This window comes from Camelina sativa, chromosome 16 (assembly GCF_030686135.1).
Source record: "Camelina sativa cultivar CO46 ecotype springtype chromosome 16, ASM3068613v1".
Lineage (NCBI taxonomy): Eukaryota > Viridiplantae > Streptophyta > Magnoliopsida > Brassicales > Brassicaceae > Camelina > Camelina sativa.
In genome coordinates this window covers 26,394,504-26,416,717 of record NC_141895.1, presented here as the reverse complement: position 1 = coordinate 26,416,717, position 22,214 = coordinate 26,394,504, and the positions used below count along the sequence as shown (strand labels likewise).

General features: G+C 36.8%; 4 protein-coding genes, 1 non-coding gene and 3 pseudogenes across 8 annotated transcripts; 5 read left to right on the top strand and 3 right to left on the bottom strand.

Moving 5' to 3' along the window:
* Positions 1 to 58: 58 nt before the first annotated feature.
* On the bottom strand, positions 59 to 4,657 carry LOC104752108 (B3 domain-containing protein REM-like 1). Of its 2 annotated transcripts, none has more exons than XM_087491187.1 (11): positions 4,429 to 4,657; positions 3,938 to 4,170; positions 3,588 to 3,694; positions 3,267 to 3,404; positions 2,722 to 3,171; positions 2,055 to 2,634; positions 1,828 to 1,914; positions 1,618 to 1,739; positions 1,068 to 1,280; positions 556 to 981; positions 59 to 467 (listed from the first exon to the last, which is right to left on the bottom strand). In XM_087491187.1, the coding sequence occupies exons 2-11, from the start codon at positions 4,023 to 4,025 to the stop codon at positions 228 to 230; spliced, it is 2,451 nt and encodes an 816-aa protein (XP_087347313.1). In that variant the 5' UTR covers positions 4,026 to 4,170; positions 4,429 to 4,657; the 3' UTR covers positions 59 to 227. The 2 variants fall into 2 exon arrangements, with proteins under 2 accessions (XP_087347313.1, XP_010472479.2); XM_010474177.3 differs by having other exon boundaries at positions 3,938 to 4,165; positions 4,429 to 4,639.
* LOC104752107 (B3 domain-containing protein REM12-like) lies at positions 4,476 to 7,604 on the top strand (annotated as a pseudogene). The gene is made up of 7 exons (XR_015584284.1): positions 4,476 to 4,612; positions 4,810 to 4,982; positions 5,302 to 5,709; positions 5,804 to 6,133; positions 6,228 to 6,665; positions 6,759 to 7,187; positions 7,281 to 7,604. The product of XR_015584284.1 is annotated as a B3 domain-containing protein REM12-like (transcript).
* A 636-nt stretch (positions 7,605 to 8,240) lies between these two features.
* Positions 8,241 to 9,039, bottom strand: LOC104753964 (B3 domain-containing protein At2g24670 pseudogene; annotated as a pseudogene).
* A 744-nt stretch (positions 9,040 to 9,783) lies between these two features.
* On the top strand, positions 9,784 to 13,987 carry LOC104752106 (B3 domain-containing protein REM13). Its single transcript, XM_087491186.1, is given in 10 exon segments — positions 9,784 to 10,059; positions 10,147 to 10,396; positions 10,477 to 10,548; positions 10,648 to 10,778; positions 11,301 to 11,597; positions 11,599 to 11,808; positions 11,892 to 12,299; positions 12,397 to 12,843; positions 12,963 to 13,334; positions 13,433 to 13,987. Coding segments are annotated over 10 exon segments (2,499 nt in total). The 5' UTR covers positions 9,784 to 9,987; the 3' UTR covers positions 13,673 to 13,987.
* Positions 13,988 to 14,575: 588 nt separating this feature from the next.
* On the top strand, positions 14,576 to 18,236 carry LOC104752105 (B3 domain-containing protein REM13). 2 transcript variants are annotated; one of them, XM_087491188.1, is made up of 9 exons: positions 14,576 to 14,653; positions 14,767 to 15,163; positions 15,251 to 15,503; positions 15,596 to 15,691; positions 15,777 to 15,916; positions 16,471 to 16,953; positions 17,038 to 17,367; positions 17,458 to 17,814; positions 17,903 to 18,236. In XM_087491188.1, exons 2-8 carry the CDS (start codon positions 15,098 to 15,100, stop codon positions 17,482 to 17,484), a joined length of 1,395 nt encoding a protein of 464 aa, XP_087347314.1. In that variant the 5' UTR covers positions 14,576 to 14,653; positions 14,767 to 15,097; the 3' UTR covers positions 17,485 to 17,814; positions 17,903 to 18,236. The 2 variants fall into 2 exon arrangements, with proteins under 2 accessions (XP_087347314.1, XP_010472475.1); XM_010474173.3 differs by lacking the exon at positions 14,576 to 14,653 and having other exon boundaries at positions 14,699 to 15,163.
* LOC104753963 (B3 domain-containing protein REM13 pseudogene) lies at positions 17,575 to 18,169 on the top strand (annotated as a pseudogene).
* Positions 18,237 to 18,285: 49 nt separating the features above from the next.
* LOC147925977 (U1 spliceosomal RNA) lies at positions 18,286 to 18,447 on the bottom strand. Its single transcript, XR_015585574.1, has one exon. It is a non-coding gene; the product is annotated as a U1 spliceosomal RNA (small nuclear RNA).
* Positions 18,448 to 18,827: 380 nt separating this feature from the next.
* On the top strand, positions 18,828 to 21,402 carry LOC104752104 (B3 domain-containing protein REM14-like). Its single transcript, XM_010474171.3, has 7 exons — positions 18,828 to 19,088; positions 19,198 to 19,480; positions 19,591 to 19,685; positions 19,767 to 20,079; positions 20,177 to 20,298; positions 20,392 to 20,859; positions 20,944 to 21,402. Exons 1-7 carry the CDS (start codon positions 19,035 to 19,037, stop codon positions 21,199 to 21,201), a joined length of 1,593 nt encoding a protein of 530 aa, XP_010472473.2. The 5' UTR covers positions 18,828 to 19,034; the 3' UTR covers positions 21,202 to 21,402.
* Positions 21,403 to 22,214: the final 812 nt, after the last annotated feature.

The following is a 22,214-nucleotide window of genomic DNA, read 5'->3' as shown; positions in this document are numbered from 1 at the left end:
AGATTCTCACCGGCTCTATTTCCTCACGTGGCTCAAAGAAGAAACTTGCCATCTTATGTGTGCCTTAAGGTAAAACAGGTTGTAATTGTTAGAAAGCTACACATGGTCAATACATGTTACACATCCAACCAAGTCATATTCCAAATAAAATGGATAGCTATGATATAGGAGAAGACATTTGGTAAGCCTTGAAAAAGTACTACTTAACATTTATATATTGGGTCTCCTTAGATGGAGTAGAACTTAAATATAAGGTTTGTATCTTCTTTGTGAAGGAATTCCAAAATAAAAGACTCTCCTAGCATCACACCATTCGCCTCACAAAAACCTTTCCAACCATTTCCCAAAACGACAATTCCATCTCTCGGCAGTAAATATGCAAACCACTTCATACCTCCTCTACCCAACAAAGTTGTCCGTCCAGATTTGTTGATGTCATTAATTCTCATGAATTTACTTGGAAGATGCTGCGACATATTTGAACAAACACAATCTCATTACCAATTGAAGTTCAAAACAGAACCCTCTAAAGAAAGAGTTGTTTGATAAGCTTACCAAAGTACCATCTCTAACATCTTCAGGTGTAAGTGTTAACGTCAGGAATCGGTTTTGGATATCTGAAGACGAATTTTGTATTCTAGGAAAATACGTTCTTTTCTCCAGCTCCTGTGAGTTTTTCTCTTCTCTGTTTGTAAAATGAGACTCTTTTGGAAAATCACTTTGTCCTCTAACACTGCTAGACTCTATATAGAGCAAACTGAGCACATGAGATGCGTTTTGCCCAATTGACTCGAACGTGATGGAATCGCCCGTCTTTAAGCCATTTTCTTTAGCAAAAATTTTCCAGCCTTTACCCAAACTCATTCTTCCTCTTCTCTCCAGTAGAAGACTTACGAGCCACTTTGCACCATTTTTACCTAACAAAGTTATCTCTCCAGGCTTATTCATGTTATTCTCCGTCATGAATTCCAGCGGAAGACGCTAGAAAATATATGAAAAAAGAATAGAATATGAGACCCTTTCGGTATGTGATGGTAAAAAGAACAATAGTTGATTGGTTAACATACCAGTCTACCATGTCGGAGACTGTCGGGTGTTATTGTTAATGTAAGGAATCGGTTTTGGCTTGGTGAAATTGAAGCTATACATCTGAGATGATTCTCCTCTCTTCCACATGAGCTGCTCTCCACCATGTTGATTTTGTCTTTGCTGTTTTCACCTTCACTTATCTTTTTTTCCACGCTAGGCCCTATGGGAAAACACTCTTTCGCTGCTAGCCGCTATAGGATGATAATATTGCCAACGTGAAAGATCATTTTGGTTAGGTTCATGAATCAATAAGAAAAGAGTAATAAACCAAATGAATCAAACAAAATCAAAAACAATGTTTTGCTTCAGCAAACAACCAAATTGAAGTAAACAGACAAAGCTCATATAGTTAAACAAGATGTTACAATCAACAAAAACCAGATTCAAGTTTCGTTAATTTGATTTTTTTTACTTCAACAGAACTTGACTCAACTGTACGAACACCAAAACAGCTAATGAATATGTAAATACTTTTGCATGAGATTTCAGTTAATGCAGAAGTAAAATAAACTGAGATTTGTAACACACCAGTTCATTTGTGTGTAGATTCGAAGTTGTTGTGACATGGGCTCCAAAACGAGCGTGGTCTGATGAATAATTTTCCTCTGTTTCTGGACTGTTCTTCCTCACTCTCTTCTTACTTGGACGCTCTGTATCAGAAACACCCCACATGTGAAAAAATTTCACCAAAGCAAGTAATGATGGTACAAAAATCAAATAGAAGAGAACTGAATATACCAAAATTGTCATGATCATCACCATCATATGATGATGACAAGCCTGCTTCTTTTCTTAAATGCGGATGCATTTTCATTGAAATGTTACCTGTATCAGAAAAAAATCCTCAGATCGCATTAACAATCTTGTCTAAATTAAATCATATCTAAATATTGATATCAAATTTCAATTAAAACATATTTCCAGATTTAACTCCAGTTCATAGGATAAAAATTCATCGAACTTACCGATTCTGTCATGATCATTGTTGCTGCTTGGAGCCGGTACATCTCGAATACCAAAAAAATAGGGTCCCAAATCTGAGATCTGTAACATATTACCTCCTTCATTTCTATAAATGAAGACCTCGTTGGTTTGAAGATGAAGAGCACCCTGGCTAATTATACCAGACGGACGTGTTAATGCCATGAACTGGTTTTGGATTGCTGAAGATGATTCTCTACTTCCAGGAGGATACTTTTTGCTCTCTTCTCTATTGTTATCTGAGTTTCTAGCCTTGTTTCCACTATTAGGTTCTATTGGAAGAGACTCTTTAGAAAAATCACATTCCCCTCTACCACTGCTAGACTCTATACGAAGCAAATGGAGAATAGGAGTTGCGTTTTCCCATATTAACTCCAATGTGATGGAATCATCCGTCCTTAAACCATTTGCTTTAGCAAAATCTTTCCAGCCTTTTCCCAAACTCATTCTTCCTCTTTTTTCTAGTAGAAGACTTACTAACCACTTTGCACCATCTTTACCTAAAAGAGTTATCTCCCCGGGCTTGTCCATGTTATTCTCCACCATGAATTGCAATGGAAGACGCTATAAAATATATAAACAAAACAGGTCTTTTCAGAAATACCTTTCTTGTAGGGATGAAATCGAACAAGAGTTGATTGTTGAACTTACTAGTCTACCATGTTTGAGACTGTCAGGTGTGATTGTTAATGTCAGTATGTGGTTTTGGCTTGGTGAAGTTGAATCTATGCATCTCATATGATTATTCTCTCTCTTCCACGAGCTGGTCTCATCTTTTTTGGTTTCAGGCACTGTGGGAAGAGGCTCTTTCTCACTTGCTTCTGAACACTTTTTGCCTACTCTTGTGTTAGTGATGTACTCTTCAGAACACAAACTGAGTACAGGAATTGTGTCTTCCCAACATAACCTGAGTGTAACAGATTCACCAGTCTTTAAGCCGTTTGCTTTAACAAAACTTTTCCAGCCATCTCCCAAAGTCATTCTTCCTCTGGTGTTTTCCAAGAGAAGATTCGCCAGCCACTTTGAACCATCTTTGCCCAACAAATATATCTTGCCCGGTTTGTTTATCCCATTCTCCCTCGTGAATTGCATTGGAAGACGCTATATAGATGATTTTGAACAAAGAGTCAACAAAACCAAAAAAAGGATAATGTAGGAAACTTAACAGGTACAAGTGGTATGATGATCTTACTTACCAGTCTACAATGTCTGCCATCAACTGGTGCAAGTCTAAATTTTATAAAATTTTTATCACTTGACGAAATTATCTGTGGTGGACTCTTGCTGCATTGCCTAATAAGACCAATTGAGCTAGTGAAATCTTGTGGAAGATACTGCAAACACCAGTTTCAAATTGTCATAATCGATGACACCAAGCTAAGCAACTCAATAATAAAAATAGCCAACATGGATGAACACTTGGGTTAGCTTCATGATTCTATATGAAACAAATCTAGGAGAGCTAGAATAAACCAAACAAAATCAAAATAAGATAGAACTAGATAATACAAACGCACCAGTCTACCAGATTGCTGACTTGAAGCTGTGACATGGGCATTAAAACAAGAGTAATCTGGTTCTGTTTCAGTATTGTTCTGCTTCACTTTCTTCTTTCTTTGAAACTCTAAATCAGAAACACCCAAAATGTTAAAACCTCTCGGATACTTTAATTTGAAGCAAATCTCACCAAAGCAAGTAATCTTGGTCTCATTCATTCATATGTGATAATGTTAAAAATCCCAAAAATTGCTTTAAAAATTCGCAGTTCGTCCTTATGTTACAGAGTTCAATCGAATTATCGTATTGGTCTCGGAGTTCAATTAAGACATTGTCATAGAATAAAAAAAGACAAAAGTTGGATACTTACCGATGTTGTTGTCTTGATGATCAGAGACTTGGATCATCAAATCTCTTTCTGGGTTCATTGGTGAGCCAAGGATGAGTGAATTCGCCATCTCGAATTTTTGAGACGATGAACAGTCATCAACTAGAATTTGCAATTTTTTTTTCTTTTTTTCTTTTGACGCACCAACAAAAGTCTTTCTTTGTTTTTATCTTCTAATATATGAGGGGTGTAGTTACCCCTTTTGCCCCACTGTCCTGTACCAATAGAGAGAGTTGTAAATTGTATCCGTTTAATAATCAGAATTATTGTTCGATCAAATCCAACTGTTCATTCATTCATATACGCGCCGAGTTTTCGAATTTTCTTAATAATTGTTATATATGGCTAATACTAAAACACGATCTCTGAGAAGAAGATGACTAAAGTTGTGTTTTTTCTTATTCCTCTGCCCTGAAAATTAAAAAAAAAAAAAAAAAAAAAAAAAAAAAAAAAAAAGGAAGAGTCTTTTTCACCTGAGACAACAATTTCTAGGGTTTTTGTTTCTGGGTCTCCGAAGCTTCGAGAAGAAAGAAGTGGAGACGCAAAGTGTAAAGTGGGTTTGAGAGATGGTGTTAAATTTGTCAGATTTCGGGCCTTGTTACTATGAGAATCGAGATTTACCTGCTCCAGGCAGCAACAATGATCAGGACAAGACCGGTGAGTTTGTTTCTGTTTCGTTTTGACGATATAAACTGCAAAGTTGAAGTTTTTATGTGAGAGGAAACTGTGATTGGGAAAGCAATTTAAGGGTTTTGTCGGATTCAGGTTTTTCGGAAATGAGTCAACTTTAGCGCCGTTGGAGAAAGATTTTGTCTTGTGTGTATCTTTGTCTTACTCCTAGATGTTTAGCGCAGGTAACATTTTGAGGAACAAGCATCGGCGTATGAGAACAGATGAAGGTGATGCAGGACATGTGAGAAAGAAGAAAATGAAGAACAGTTTAGAAACAGAAGTTGATTCTTCTTCATCAGACCACTCTTGCTTTGTTGCGCTTGTCACAGCTTCGAATCTACAGAAAGATACTCTGGTGCTTATACTTAATGTTGTTTTTGCATACTGTGGTTTAATCAATGAAACTGCTGTTACTAAAGTTGGGCACTTTGGTTCAAACTTTAACTTCAATGTGGTTTCTCAAATTTATTTTGAACTTTAGTTTGGTTCACTTTGGTGTGTATACTGAAGTAAAAACCAAATTTCATTTCGATTCTTTTTGGTCTGGTTTGATTTCATTTGGCCTATATGCTATTGGAATCATGAGACTGAAGAAAGTGTTGTCTCACATTTGCTATACTATCGATAAGATGGTTAATCATGAGATGAAACTAAAGCAAAGTTTTTTGTTGCAGTATCTTCCACAAGATTTAACAAGCTCAGTTGGTCTTCAACGAAATTGCAGTGAGATTGTTGTAACAGATGAAAGGGAAAGATCATGGGCATTGGATCTGAGGTTCAACAAATCATCTGAAACTTTCTACATAACCCGAGGTTGGACAAGTTTCTGTGATGAAAACGGTAAAAAAGCAGGAAGCGTCTTTGTTTTCAAACTAGTTGGAAACAGGGAAACTCCAGTTCTCAGTTTCTGTTCCACTGAATCTGTCAACGATGGAACACAAGGAGACAAGAACAACAAAGAAAACTGTGTGCAGCTGGAGAGAAAGCAGAAGCGTATGAGATGTAAAAATTCAACTTTACCAAGCCAAAACCGGTTTGTGACATTAACACTTACACATAACAACTTCAGAAAATGTAGACAGGTGAGTTCATTGATCAAGTCTTGTTTCAGAGGGTAAGTTAAGTTTTATCTTTTACACTCTTATTAACTGTGTTATCCGTTCAATTTTTTTTTAGTATCTTCCATTGTCATTCTTAAGAAAAAATGGCTTGGACAAACCTGGGATGATAACTCTGTTGGGCAAAGCTGGTATGAAGTGGCGGGCTAGTCTTAAACGGGAAGCTAATGGAAGTATGGTTTTGGGAAAGGGCTGGAAAGATTTCGTTAACGCAAATGGCTTAACGAGCGGCATATCTTTCACATTGGAGGCGATTTCGGAGAAGGGAACTCCTATGCTCAGTTTGTTCAGTACACAGTCCACAAGTGAAAGAAGCCAGCGAAGAGCAAGCATGAACCGAGTCGTGACTTTAACACTTACACATACCAACCTCATAAAAAGTAGACAGGTGAGTTCATCAATCAACTCTTGTTTCAGAACGTATGTTAAGTTTTATCTCTTGCACTTTTATTAACTGTGTTATCCGTTCAATTATGTTAAAGTATCTTCCATTGTCATTCACAAGAGCAAATGGCTTGGACAAACCTGGTCTTATAACTCTGGTTGGCGAAGATGGTGCAAAGTGGGAGGCAAATCTTTTAAGGGGGAAAACAGGAATAATGTGTCTCGGAAAGGGCTGGAAACATTTCACTAGAGCAAACAGCATAAAGTGTGGCGAGTCTTTCACATTAAAGGCAATTTTGGAGAACGGAACTCCTATGCTAAGTTTGTGCAGTACACAGTCCACAAGTGATAGAAGCCAGCAAGGAGAGTGTTCAAAAGACAGCGAGAAAGAGTCCATTTTAGCAGGAGATAGCAGTGGAAAAGAGACCAGGAAAGCAAAAGACAAAATAGAAGGGAGGAGAGACTCATTACCAGCAAGCATGAACCGATTCGTGACTTTAACACTTAGACATGACAACCTCATAACAGGTAGACGGGTGAGTTCATCAATCAACTCTTATTTTAGAAGCTATGTTAAGTTTTATCTCTGCACTTTTATTAACTGTGTTATCCGTTCAATTATGTTTCAGTATCTTCCATTTTCATTCACAAGAGAGAATGGCTTGGACAAACCTGGGAAGATAACTCTGATTGGCAAAGATGGTACAAAGTGGGAGGCCAATATTGGACGGGGAAAAACAGGAGTGATGTGTATCGGAGAAGGCTGGAAAGATTTTGCTATAGCAAGCGGCTTAAAGAGCGGCGAATCATTCACGTTGGAGGCAATTATGGAGAATGGAACTCCTATGCTCAGTTTGTTCAGTACAGAGGCCACAAGTGGTAGAAGCCAGCAAGGAGAGCGTTGCAAAGATAGCGAGAAAGGGTCGATTTCTGCTGAACCTACCAGAGGAAAAAAAGCCACTAGCAACAGAGAGGAGAGGACAGACTCGTCTTCGGCAATCCGAAATCGATTTGTGACATTAACACTCACACCAGAAGATGTCAGCGACTGTAAACTAGTAAGTTATCAGACAAGTCTTGTTTCGAAGGTGTGTTAGTTTATGTCTTGATTCTAATTAGTAACGAATTGTGTTTATTCAAATATTTTGAAGATTATTCCAAGTCAGTTCATGAAGGCTAATGGCATCAACAAGCTCGGGAAGATAACTATCTTGGGTCAACACAGAATGAAGTGCTTTGCATATATACTCTCAAAAGATGGATTTGTGGCTCTGGGATCTGGTTGGAAGGGCTTTTGTGAGGCTAATGGCGTTAAGATAGGAGATTCATTCACTTTGGAATGTATTGTGAACAAGACACAACTCCTGTGTTTAAGTTCAGTTCCAACTCCGTAGCGTAAAGATATTAAAATGTTAAAACTAAAAGCATGTAAAGTTGACAAGCCTTGCTTTATGTTATGGGTTTTATGTTCAGTATTTTATGCAGGGCAATGGATTCAAAGCTGACAATATATTATGTTATGTGTGAACTTTGAATCTATAAAGCCAGTATGGCATATACTTATTGTTGCCTTATGTCACAAGAATAGAGAAACGTCTACATTTATTTGTCCGGATGGGTAAGCTTTTAGATTATTGATTTGAGGATTTGTTTTGTAAAAAAAAAAAAAAATCAGTGTATGGAGTTTTTGTGTTGATTTTATTATGAAAAGTCATAACGCTAATGTTAGAGCGTATTCTCTTTCTTATTAAATCCGTTGTAATAAAATCAATTTTCTCGTTTACTAAAAACACTACTGTATCTTAGTAGTAGAATTGCGTAACATTAACAAACCAATAAACACATATAATTAAAAGAAAAAAACAAAAACGTTAGAAGAACCCAAAAATCCATTAAGCACCCACATTATAAAAAAAAACTAATAATCAACACTACTAAAAAAAACCTAATAATCAACCAACAAATCCAAAAAAAACCACATTAAAAACCTTAAAAATTCCATTAACAGTAAATTAATTTAAAAAAAAAACCTAAAAACTCCTTAGAGAAGAAATAACCCAAGCTTCCTTGTGAGGCAAGTCATCATTATGTGTTCACTAACAAAAGAAGTCTTATCGTCCCAGAATCACTTGGCGGAGAAAAGGAACGATAACGAAATAGAGTTGGTCTTCAGAGCGGAAAGACCAGACGCTGATCTGATCTTCACTCTCTAGACTCAAATCTTTAACCACTTGATTCCACTTTGTAACCAAATTGTATACAGGACAGTCCCCCATCATCCATAATTTCAATCTCATGATATATTCCTTAACTTCATTTCGATAAGTAGCCAAGAGTATCGCGTTTACTCCTACTTTACGAGGCTTATTGGCATCATTTTCAATGATAAATTCTTCCGCGGGGTTCAAGAAATCCAACTCCACAATCTCACTGACAGGTAACGAGAGACGATTGTTGTTTGCAATCACATCCGTATCGGTCAATTCTTTATCTATGATCTTCTTTGAATTGTCTTCCTCGTCTCCATCTTTCTTTTCTCTCATCAACCTGATCAGCCACTCTGGCGTCGGGTTTCTTACCTTGGGAAACTTAAAAAGGTTTTGTACTGCCTTTTGCCTTCTTAGATTGCCGTTCTCTGAGAGGAAACATAGGAGGGAGATTATGTAAGTTTCTAGTGTCATTAAGGTCTTCTTCTTTATGCATAGGCTCCATGACGGTAGAAGAACCAGTAGCAATCGTCGTCGAGCTCGAGCTTTCGTTTCTTCGAAAAGACATTCTCCACTCCGCATGATTAAGCATACATAACCGAAGTCTCTGATACTCTTCCCTCGTTGGCTTTGAGCTTTTCATAATCAGTAATGTTTCTGCAGCCTCTACATCTTTAGACACCTCTTCTTCTTCGATCGGCATAGCTTTTTTTTTTTTTTTTTTTGGCAATAGAAAGAAATAATTAAGTTATGTGTTTGGAGTTGTTTTCAAAGTAAGGAGATAGAGAGATTACTCGTCGCCGTCTTTTTCCTCTGTTAGGATTTATATTATTGTTTGGAGTTGTTTTCAAAGTTATCTTGTTTATTTACTTTTAATATGTGTTTACTTAACTGATTAAGATTTGGGAGCCATATTATTACGAACAATTTTATATTTAAAAAAAACTCTGCGTTAATATATAAAATGGAGATATGAAAATTTCTCGGCGTCCTCCGTCTTCTATTAGAATTTATATTAGTGTTCGGAGTTGTTGTCAAATTTATCTTGTTTTTTAAAAAAAGATATGTAACTATAGATGTTTACTTGACTGATTAGGATTTGAATGCCATATTATTTAAGAACTATTTTTTATTTTTTAAAAAGCTCTACTTAACATTCTGGAAATTATCTAGCAATCAGACTATTTTTTTTGTTTTGCTTATATATTGACCAAAATCAAAATACCAAACCGAACATAATTGAAAAACAAAAAAAAAAAATCAAAATACCGAACCGAACATAATTGAAGAAAAAATCAAAAATCGATGACCAAAAACGAAATACCGTACCGATTATGGTCATCAGATCATAATAGATTGGACCAGTAAAGAATTCAATAGGCCCATTTCTAATATACTTTGGCCCAATCGATCTGTTGAGAGATCGAGAAGCTTTTACGATTTCGCCGGGAAAACGAAAAAACGAAGCCAGACAGAGAGAGAGAGAGAGAATGAGAGGATCAATGGAGATTCCGATTCTCCCACACAAATTCATCACTAACAGAACAAACTAATTTTTTGCCTCAAAATAAATAAAAAAAAAGTTGTTAAATACTTGAACAGAAAAAAAAATATTTTCAAGGGTTTTGTTTCTTTCTGAGCTTCTTCAACAATGGCGACGACATCAAGGGTTCATCATCCGCAATTCTTCCATACACTTGTTCCTGGCTTTCACACTCACTTCGTAACTATCTCTGTTCTTCTTCTTCTCTCTTTTCTCTACGATTTTTATTTCTTCTGTTTAAACCATTGTTTGATTGTGTTGTTGTAGACGATTCCTGAAGACTTCTTCTCAAAGTATGTTGAAGGAAGAAGCGTCGCGGAGGTGAAATCGGACGTTTCGGATAGAACCTGGCAAGTGAAGATGTCTGTTCGGAGATTTACTGACGGCTGGAAGGAGTTTACGGTGGCTAATTATTTTCGAATCGGAGATGTTGTCCTTGTTAGATATGTTGGGGATAGTGTGTTTCATGTTTCTGATTTAGGACCTAATCACTCGGAGATTCAATACAATGATGAGGGTAAAACTTAGTCTTTGTTCTGTGTTTTTGGAGATTTGTGTTTGTTAGTAAAGAAAAGAACTGTTAATTTGCTAAATCAGGTAAACATTTGTTGAAAAAGCGCTTGCATCAAGTAGAGTTTTCATCAAACAATGGAGATGTTGATGATGAAGGTAACTTCACTTCTCTTTTGGATGCTGTTAGATTGTATGAGTCCAGTAAGACTGAAATAGTATTTTGAGGGTTTAACATGTGGGATGTTTTGGATTAAGAGCTTCCTAGAGAGAAGAGAGCGAGGAAAAATAGTGAAGGAGCAGAAGAAGTTTCGTCTTCTTCATCAGCCGACGACAACTCGTGTTTTGTGGCACTTGTCACGGCTTTGAATCTAAGGACAGATAAACTGGTATTTACTTTACTCCTGCATTGACCTCAACATCATACTAATTGTTTTTGCATATTGTGGTTCAAATCAACCACCATTTTAAGTGTAGTCTACTTTGGTTTGGGAGAAAAACTGTAGAAGCAAAATCATAAGTTAACTTCAATTTTGTCCTTACTAAGTTTGGTAAAACATCTTAGGTAACTGTATGTATTTCTTTTAGCTTCAAGTTGGATATAGTCCATCTTTGTCTAGTTTCTTGTGGGAGAAACGTCGCAGCAATTTTGTTTTGGTTTTGTTTGGGCTGATTTGGTTTTATTTTTTGACTGGTTCAAGTTGCTCTAAGTGCCTATGACAACTATTTTCATGCCATATAGAATCATGTAACTAAAGAAAAATGTTTGTTCACGTTTGCTACATGATTGTTAAGTTGGTTTATCATGAACCTAAACAAAGAGTCATGAGGAAATTCTGAAAATGCCTGTGATATACAAAGCAGCCCCTAAGTAAATTAATCCAAGTCTTGTGTTATTTTGGTGCTTGCAGTATCTTCCACTTCATTTCACAAGCTCAAATTGTCTTTCGAGAAAATGCCGTGAGATTGTTTTAACAGATGGGAAGGAAAGATCATGGGCATTGGATCTGGGGTTCAACGAATCATCTGATACTTTCTACATAAGCCGAGGATGGAGAATTTTCTGTGATGAAAATGGTCAAAAAGCTGGAGGATGCTTTATGTTTCAACTAGTGGGTAACGAGGAAACGCCTGTGCTCAGTTTCTTTCCTACAGAATCCATTAGTGATAGAAGGCAAAGAGACTGTTCGGAAGCTAGCAAGAGAGAAATCTGTTGCCACAAAACTTAGTAGTGAGGAAGAGAACATAGCAGAGGAGGGCAGTAAAGACGACTGCAGCTCACCGGAGTCATTGATGGATATAGAAAAAAGGAAGTATATTCTGAAACCAAGAGGTTCACCATATTCATCATATTCGCCATGTCATAAGCGATTCATAAGATTTACACTACCACCGGATTATGTCAAAATTAGAAAACTGGTAAGGTTATCAAAAACAGTTCTTGATTCTGCCCTTTATTAGTTTTGACTCATGTTTACTCAGCTTCTGTCAAATATCTACAGAATCTTCCAGCACCCTTCGTGAGGGAGAATGGCATCAATAAGCCTGGGGAGATATATCTTTTGGATAAAGATGGTAGAAAGTGGTTGACAAATCTTCTACTGGACAGTAAAGGAACAATGGCTTTGGGAAAGGGTTGGAAAGATTTTGTTAAAGCAAACGGCTTAGAGTCGGGCTTCACACTCAAGTTGATATGGGAAGAAACAATTCCTGTGCTTAGTTTGTGCTGTGCAGAATCTAACAATGACAGAGAGCTAGAAGAGTTTTTAAAAGCTATTGAGAATAACGAGAAGAGCATGTCGCGGGAGAAAAAGAAGAGTCATCTGAAATGGAGAGATTCAACTCCATCAAGCCGAAAGCAATTTGTGACACTAACAATTACACCTTACAGTGTCGAAAGGAGTGTATTGGTAAGTTTATCAAACGCCTCTAGTTTCAGTGGTTGTTAGTTTATTGTCCTTGAATTGGTTTTGACAAACTTTTTTTCTTAACTGAGATCTTCAACAGCGTCTCTCAATGATATTCACGAGGATGAATGATATCAAGCCTGGGATCGTTATTTTGTTGGGAAAAGACGGTATAAAGCACCAGACGAATTTGTTATTAGACAAGACAAGTGGAAGGTTGGCTTTTGGAAAAGGCTGGAAAGATTTTGTTAAAGATAATGGCTTAAAGACAGGTGACACCTTCACGCTCAAATTGCTTTGGGAAGAGCAAACTCCTGTGTTCAGCTTGTGTCCTACAGAATGTAGCATTGGTAGAGAAGCAACAAACCAGAAAAAGTCTCTTCCCATCGAACCTAGCACCTGTAAAAAAATCAACAAAGACAAGAACATCAAACATGACAACAGCAAAGAGGAGAGGAGGTCAGTGGATAGAGAGAGGAATCAATCGAGCCAAAAACAATTAGTTACATTTACAATTACACCTTCTAGTGTCAAAAAATGTAGACTGGTACGTTTATCAAACATTTCTTATTTCGCAGATAACTTTTTCTTGCTTTAACTCTTACTTGTTTTGTCACATAACAAGGAGGTATTTCTTTTATATTCTCCTTTCAAATCATTGTCCAGGTTCTTTCAGCACAATTTGCGAGGGATAATAATATTAACAAGCCTGGAACGATATATCTGTTGGATACGGATGGTACAAAGTGGCTGACAAAGCTTCAGCGAGACAGCATAGGTAAAATGAGTTTGGGAGAAGGCTGGAAAGAGTTTGCTAAAGCAAATGACTTCAAGCAAGGCGACTCCTTTACGATGGAATTAATACGGGATGACACAACTCCCATGCTCAGTCTGTTACGCAAAGAGTTTAGCAGTTCAAAATCTAACAAGGAAGAGTCGATTTTCTCAGAACCTAAAAACAGAGATTCATCCCCAACAATCGAAAACAGACTCGTGACATTAGCACTCACACCTGAAGATGTTAAGGCCAGTAAACTGGTAACTTCATCAAACTATTCGTGTTTCAGATTTGAGTTGGTTTCTGTCTTGAACTATAAATTGGTAATGAGAGATGTGTTTGTTCAAATCTTCTGCAGATTCTTCCAAGTCAATTCATGAAGGCTAATGGTATCAACAGACTTGGGAAGATAACTCTTTTGAGTGAAAACGGAATGGAATGGTCAGGATATCTGTTGACAAGTGATGGAACTGTCGCTTTAGGCTGTGGTTGGAAAGGCTTTTGTGAGGCTAATGGCGTGCAGTTAGGAGAGCCTTTTACTTTGGAGTTCATCAATAAACAATATACAACTCCGGTACTTAAGTTCTCTTCTCCGTAGACTAAACACAAAAGAAAAATTAATTAGGAAAAGATAACTTAAACGTTTGTTTGGCTTTAGGTAAACAGAATAGGATTGTGAGAAACGTTTAGATTTGTCCATTAGTTCCTTAAATTCTTAGGCTATATATATATTACTTACTAAGACATCATCCGTATTGTTCTTATGTCGAAATTTTATCCGGATGATTGGCCAGCTCTAGATTATTGTTAAATTTTAGGATTTAAAGTACCAGTTTATGTACTTTGTGTTGACACCCTAGACCTAGAGACCAAATTTGAGTTTTATTATGAAAATGTCTCGAGTCTTTTGCTCTATAGTTGCTACTTCATCTGTTTGTAGCAATTGATTTGAAACACTATAGTACCGAAAGTACCAACTCCATTGCTTCTTTTTTTTTTTAACATCAAGCTCTCCATTGCTTATTTATTGGGAAAAATGTCAAAACAAATCTTCAACAGTGAAAAATGCAAGAAAAAAACTTAAACTTTTTCAAATAATTAGCTAATTTTATTGAAACTTCTCTATTTTATAGAGAAGTCAACGAAAACTTTTGAAATTTAAATGACAATTTGAAAATTCACGTTTTTTCCTCTTTTTCCATTTTTTTTATTTTTTTACTTTTACATTTTGTCCTTATGCTGTTATGCATTACGCACTACACAGATTTCTATTGCATTGCTATGTTTTTAGAGATTTTATAGGCGCAAATCCTGATAATAAAGAGAGAACTTTGGGATAACTTTACTGTTTTATTATAATCACTTGATGCATATGGTCTTAGGGTACATTGTCTTATATAGAGGCAGAAGGAACAATCTAGAATAGGATGAGTCATTGTGACAGCTGTGGAGAGAGCTAGTCACCATCCTTAAGGAACAATCTAGAATAGGATGAGTCATTGTGACAGCTGTGGAGAGAGCTAGTCACCATCCTTATCCTGCAAGACACTGAATTGGTTATGGAGCAGGGGAGTTGCAGGTACAGTATTTGTCTTCACTTGAGAGTGTTCTGGGCTTCTTCAATGGGCCTCCTCCTTGTTGGACTGTTTTGTGGTCTATCTGACCTATATCACTTAAAAATCCATCCAATAGAACTTAGGCTCGATCTATCTGGTGAGAGATGGTGAAGTGAAGCTTTGACGATCAAATCGGAAACGCTGACGGAGCGAGAGACAGAGAGAATTAATCAGTAATCGGAGATTCTTCAGGAGTAACCATGAGCAGTGCTGTCTCTGTGTTATTTAGTATCAATTTTAAAATTATTCTAAAAAGACAAACATGCCTATGCCTTTTCACTTGATTTACAAATTGTGCCACTGTCGAAACTCCGTTAGAAAAAAGGAGAGGTTTGTTACTTAAGAAAGCTTCTAGGGTTTTTTTTTTGTTTCTCTGCTCTTGAAGAAGTTGCTTCTTCAATTCAACAATGGCGAAATCAAGAGTTCACCCGCAGTTCTTCCACACACTTGCTTGTGGCTTTCACACACAACTCGTATGTAAACTATCTCTTTCTCTTTTGACCAAGCTACTTCAGAGATTTCTTTGTTCTGTTTTGGTCAATTTCTTTGGGTTGTTGCAGACGATTCCTGAAGACTTCTTCTCAAAGTATGTGGAAGGAAGAAGAAGCGTCGCTGAGCTTAAATCGGATGTTTCTGACAAAACTTGGAAGGTGAAGTTGTCTGGTCGAAGTATTACTGGTGGTGGCTGGGAAGAGTTTGCGTTGGCTCATGAGTTTCAGATCGGTGATGCTGTTGTTGTTAGATATGTAGGTGATTTGGTGTTCCATATTTCGGATTTAGGACCTAATTACTCGGAGATTCAAGACTATAAGGGTAAACTAAGTCTTGTTCTGAATTCTGATTCTGTGTTTGGAGATTAGTGTTCAAAGATGTGTTAGTAAGAGAAGAACTGTTTGCTAAATTAGGTAAAGATTTGTTGAAAAAGCGTTTGCATCCAAGAACACAAGTAGACTTTTCAGCAAACCATGGAGATGTTCTTGATGATGATGAGGATAGCATAGGTAAATTTTTAGTTCTTCTGTACTCTATTGTGTTACTGTAAATGCATCCATGGTTTTCAATATGTAGGATGTTTCTCTGATACAGAGATTCCCAGGAAGAAGAAAGCGAAGAACATTCAAGAAGCGGAAGCAGATGTAGTTTCTTCATCTTCATCTTCATCTTCATCAGACAACTCATGTTTTGTCGCTCTTGTCACGGCTTCGAATCTACGCTCAGATACACTGGTGATTTACTTTACTCTTGCATTGACCTTCATATCATACTAATTGGTTTAGTTACTCACTAAACAAAAGGGCTGTTTCTAGTTTAAACAAAGGGCTGTTTCTAGTGTTGGGCATTTAGGTGTGTAGTCTAGTTTTGTTTGGAAGCAAAATCAAAAGTTAACTTCAGTTTTTTTGTTTTGGTTCAGTTTGATAAAACGTTTTAGGTTAATAACCGTATGTATTTTAGCTTCAAGTTGGATTTGGTTCATCTTTGTTTACTTTGGTGTGGGAGAAACCTTGCTGAAGTAGGAGTAATAGGCAACTTCAGCAAGGTTTATCTGAATTTCGTTTCGATTCTGTTTAGTTTGATTTGTTCTAGTTGCCTATTACTCCTACTTCCATGAATATAGAGTCATGAAATTAAAGAAACTGTTTGTTCACAATTGCTATATATTATTGGTATGCTGGTTAGCCAAGAAACTAAAGAAAGAGTCATGAAGAAATTCTGAAAGTGACTATGATATACAAAGTAAGTAAATTAATCGGAGTCTTGTGTATTAATCTGTTGCTTGCAGTATCTTCCACTACACTTCACAAGAAAATGCCGCGAGATTGTTTTAACAGACGGAGGGGAAAGATCATGGCTATTAGATCTGAGGTTCAACGAATCGTCTGATACTTCATATATAAGCCGAGGTTGGAGAAATTTCTGCGATGAAAACGGTCAAAAAGCAGGAGGTTTCTTTATGTTTCAACTAGTGAGAAACGAGGAAACACCTGTGCTCAGTTTCTCCCCTACAGAGTCCACTAGTGATAGAAGGCAAAGAGACTGTTCAGAAGCTAGCAAGAGAGAATCTGTTGCTACAAAACATAGCAGTAAGGAAGAGAACATAGCAGGGGAAGGTAGTGAAGACGAGTGCAGCTCACCGGAGTCATTGACAGAAAAAAAGAAGGATGCTTCAGAACGGAAGTTTTCATCATATTCATCATACTCGTCGCGTCATAAGCGATTCATAACATTTACACTTCCACCGGATTATATCAGACTTGAAAAACTGGTAAGTTTATGAAAAAACAAGTCTTGATTCTGCCCTTGTTTGTTTTGACACATGTTTTCTTCCTTTCCTTCGAAATATTTACAGTGTCTTCCAAAGCCATTCTTGAGGGAAAATGGCATCAAGCCTGGGGAGATGTATCTATTGGGTAAAGATGGTAAAAAGTGGCTGACTAAACTAATACTAGACAACAAAGGAACAATGAAAATGAGAAAGGGTTGGAAAGATTTTGTTAAAGAGAACAACTTAAAGTCAAGCTTCACGCTCAAGTTGATATGCGAAGACACAACTCCGGTGCTTAGTTTGTGTGATGCAGAATCTATTAGTGACAGCGAGCAAGAAGATTGTCCTCCATCGAGCCAAAAACAATTTGTGACATTAAAAATTACATCTTCTGGTGTCAAAAAGTGTAGACTGGTAAGTTTATCTTTGCTTTAACTCTTACTTGTTTTATCACATAACAAGAGGGTATTAGTTTTATTATCCTTTGATCAAATCGTTGATCAGGTTCTTTCAGCGCAATTTGCGAGGTAGAATGATATTGACAAGCCTGGAACGATATATCTGGTGGGTACAGATGGTACAAAGTGGCTGACAAACGTTCAACGAGACAACAAAGGAACAATGACTTTGGGAAAAGGTTGGAAAGAATTTGCTGACGCAAATGACATAAAGATAGGCGAACCCTTTAAGATGGAGTTAATATGGGATGACAAAACCCCTATGCTTAGTCTGTTGAGGGCAAAGTATAGCAGTTCAAAAGCTAACGAGGAAGAGTCCATTTCCTCAGATTCATCCCCAACAATAGATAACCGATTGGTGACATTAACACTCACACATGAAGATGTCAAATCCTGTAAACTGGTAACTTTGTCAAACTATTCTTGTTTCAGATTTGAGTTAGTTTTTGTTTCGGTAAATAAGAAAATATGTTTGTTCAAATCTTTTGCAGATTCTTCCAAGTCAATTCATGAAGGCTAATGGTATCAACAGACTTGGGAAGATAACTCTTTTGAGTGAAAGCGGAATTGAATGGTCAGCATATCTGTTGACAAGAGATGGAATTGTTTCTTTGGGGAATGGTTGGGAAGGCTTTTGTGAGGCTAATGGCGTGAAGTTAGGACAGTGTTTTACTTTGGAGTTCAGTTATGTACAAGATACAACTCCGGTACTTAAGTTTTGTTCTCTAGAGAGGCTAAATACAAAAATGGCCAGTTAGGAATGTTAAACATGTAACGGCATATACAAAAAAATTGGTTAATTGGGTTCTAAAATAGGTTTACAAATTTTGTTGCTGAGAATAGTAATAGAAATTTTGAGAACAATAATGAATGGTAGGGGCTGCGCGAACGCAAACCCCCTCTGCCACAAATAATGACGCAGGCCCTTCCTCATGGGAAGACCTTAGGCTAAGCACCCCAACGTTATGTGCAATGTGGTCACTAGCCTAGGCCACTCGTCTTCATGATCACGAGTTGACCCCGTCCAGGTAAGTAATTTGAACGAAGCATCTACTTCTTTATTTATACTCCACTGGTCATAGTCATTATTTTGGATTCAAGCGATCTGGGACTATTCTTGTTAACACATCGTGTCGTTTTAAGCTCCTGGTTTCCAACAACGTGCTGGTTCCCAGCACAATCAGCGTTGATGTTACATAACTTGTATGATTCATATTTCATAGCTTAATCTTCATACTATAGATGCAGGAGCAAGTGTCGTTTATGCCAAAACAGTTTAAAAAACACACCAAGCAAAAAAAAAATCAATATTCAATGTAGAAAATTCTTCCAGACCGAACCGGACTGTTTAACCAAAATCGATTCTAAGAACTAAACTTTAGTGTATATGGATATAATTGTTTTTTAAAAAGGTTCACAATAAATATTCATATTAAAGACATCTACCTAAAAAAAGTCATCGAAGAGTCTTCTTCAGTGACAATGGTTGTAAATGCTGTCAGAGTTCCAAGAACACTAAAATAAACTATCGTCTTCAAGTTGGAATTGTTGTTACAATTCATTCCTCCAAGAAACTGTGCCGTAGACTTTGGGAGATTTATTAGGGTTCGCAAGATTTTAGGGATGGCAAATAAACATTTCTTCAAGCCTCTTCTTCCCGGATTTCAGAGGCACCTGGTACTCTCTCTCTCCCCGTCTCTATACCATTTTTTCTATATTGTGTCTGTCTCTCTGAGAAGCTAATTGAGAAAGATGAGTCTGGTTTTGTATTTGCATGTTGGTTCAGACAATTCCTGTAGCCTTCTTCGTGAAGTATATAAAAGGAAGAGATGAGCAGAAGAAGACGGCAAAGCTAAGATCAGACGCGTCCAAGATAATCTGGAATGTGAAGTTAGATGGCCAAAGACTCACTGATGGTTGGAAAGAGTTCGCTCTTGCACATGATCTTCGAATCGGCGACATTGTTATTTTCAGACAAGAGAGAGACTTGGCTTTCCATGTGACACTATTGGGACCTAGTTGTTGTGAGATTCAATATGGTTCTTGTTTAGAAGAGGAGAGCAACCTCGGTGAGTTGTGTTCTGTTCTCTCTGTAACTCTGACTCTGTGTTCATATGGATCTGTTGGTATAGAGAACCAGTTTGACTATTTAACACTTAATATTCTCTTCTTTTTCCAGAGAAGAAGGAGAAGAAAAGTCCAAATGAGGAAAATGAAGAAGACTCTTGTTTTGTAGCTAACGTCGCGCCTTCGAGTCTACGTTATGACTCATTGGTATTGTTCTCGATCTTCATCGGAACACCAAAAGGAAACTCTCATTCTAGGGTCTGAATTTATTGTAATGTTTTTCTTCAGCTTTTTCCAAAGGCTTTTGTGAGGGAAAATGGTGTAGTCACTGGATCTGGAGAGATTGTTCTGATGAATGAAAAGGGCAGATCATGGACTTTAAAAATGAAACAAAAGCCATCATGCGGAACGATTTATATCAGAGGAGGTTGGATCAATTTTTGTCATGCCAATGGACTTAAAAGTGGAGATACCGTCACTTTCAAAATGATCCAAAGAAGAGGAACTCGTGTTCTACGTTTGTTACCTAAAGAGCAAAAAGAAGAAGCTAATGATGTGTCTCTTTCCACAGAACCGGAGAGCGATGAAGATAGCAACATCAGTGAGTTGTGTTCTGTCTGATCTCTATCTTTAACCATGACACTTGACATTCAAGAAATGTGCACATATTTGCTTGGTTTCATTCGTTTCTTTTTCAGGGAAGATTCAAAGGCAGAGGAAAATGAAGAAGAGTCCAAGAAGAGACACAGAGTCCTCTTCACTAGATAACTCTTGTTTTGTGGCTAGTATTGCGCCTTCGTCGCTACGTTATGACACAATGGTATATTCTTCTCTCTCTATTTGAACCAAAATAAAAACTCTTTGACTCTGAATCAGATAACGTTCATGTTGTATATTGTTATGATTTTTTCAGTATCTTCCAATGAAGTTTATGAGGGAAAATGGAATATATACAAAACGTGGAGAGATGATTCTGATGAACCAAAAGGGAAGATCATGGACTCTAGATTTGAGACGAAAGAACTGGTGCGGAACTTTTTTCATCAAACGTGGATGGAAAATTTTCTGTCGTGCCAATGGCCTTAGTGCTGGAAGTATAGTAACTTTCAAACTGATCAAAAAAAGAGGAACTCTTCTTACTCTACGTTTGATCCCCAACGAGGGAGAAGATGAAGAGAGCTCAGAAGCTAACAAAGTAGAGTCTCTTTCGAGAGATCAGGAAAGCGATGAAGAGAGTAGCCATGACGAGAAAATCTCACAGGAATGCTTAAGAAGAAATGAAAAGAAGCGTAGATTGAGATGGACAGCTTCATCTGCACCATCGAAAAACAGATTTGTGACATTAACTCTTACACCTTACAACGTCTCAGCTTCTGTACTGGTTAGTTTCATCACTCCAAAGAAGTATTGTCTTTGTTATACTGTCTATCAAATATGAATCTTTTGTGTTGAATCTGTGTTGCAGCGTCTTCCAAGACCCTTCACAAGGATGAATGACATCGATAAAGAAACTAAAATGACTCTGTTGGATAAACAAGGTAAGAAGTGGTCCACAAAACTGCATTTGGAGGACGACAAAAGTAAAAGACTAAGAATGGTAGGAGGCTGGAAAGGATTCCTCCAAGCTAACTGTGTGAAGGCGAATGAATCGATCATGTTGGAGCTGATTTGGGAAGAAGACACAAGTTGTGTTCTCAAGTTCCGCTCCAAGGTGAACCTATAAACCAAATGAAACTTTATATGAGTTTAATGTTTAAATGAATCAATGTTTGACTCTCTTTTCTTTGGTAAGATTTAAAAATGTGGTAAGCATGACTCTTCCGGTCTAATTGTACTACATTGTAGTATGACTCTCTTCCCCCTAAGTATGTTGTATGATCCGAGTAAGTTCATCAAATTTTACTTTTATTGGATTGTTTATACATATATTGTACTTCGGTCTTAATATACCTCCCATGACTTTTACGATAAATTTTGGAAAAGAAAGCTTGTCAAGCCTCACACACAAAATAATGTCTCAAGGAAATAGAAAAGGAGTTTGGATTTACATAAGAGGTTACCAAAAGATTGGTTCATTGGCAAAAAAAAAATTAAAAACAAGGAAGCAAAGAGAAGCTCAGCAAGCCAGCTTGAGATACTTAATCAGACATCATCGGACCCAAAGACTGAAAAGCTTTTTGAAGTTCTTCCGATGTCTTCTAGTAATGGTGGTGTTGATGATCTCTCGGTCTATAGCTTTAAAGATTATAGAGGGAGGAATTGCTTGGAAATTATGAAGAACTAGATATTCACACACGGTACACCCCAAAGCTATAGTTTTGTTTAAAAATGCATAATATAATTATTTATTATATTATCTATATATGTAACTAATATGTTTTATATTTTTTAAATGTACTATAGTTTTACATAAATATATTATGTATATTTATTGCTTTATTATATAGTTAATATGCCCTTATTGTTCATATAATTTACTTTAGTCAACAAATATACTGTTTTGTGATTTTGTATTTTTATTTACAATGTATGGATAATAATATTTGAAATTATATTATTTTTTATAATTATATGAGTATACTATAATTTGAATTTTTAATTTAGGTTGTTTCATCTGTATATCATTTTAACACTTTTGTATTTATAGGATCCAAATATTTTTATAATTTGAGTTGATATCAAATTAGTTATTTGGTCAAATGTGCTAATTTTATTTTTCAGATTTGATGTCTTGTC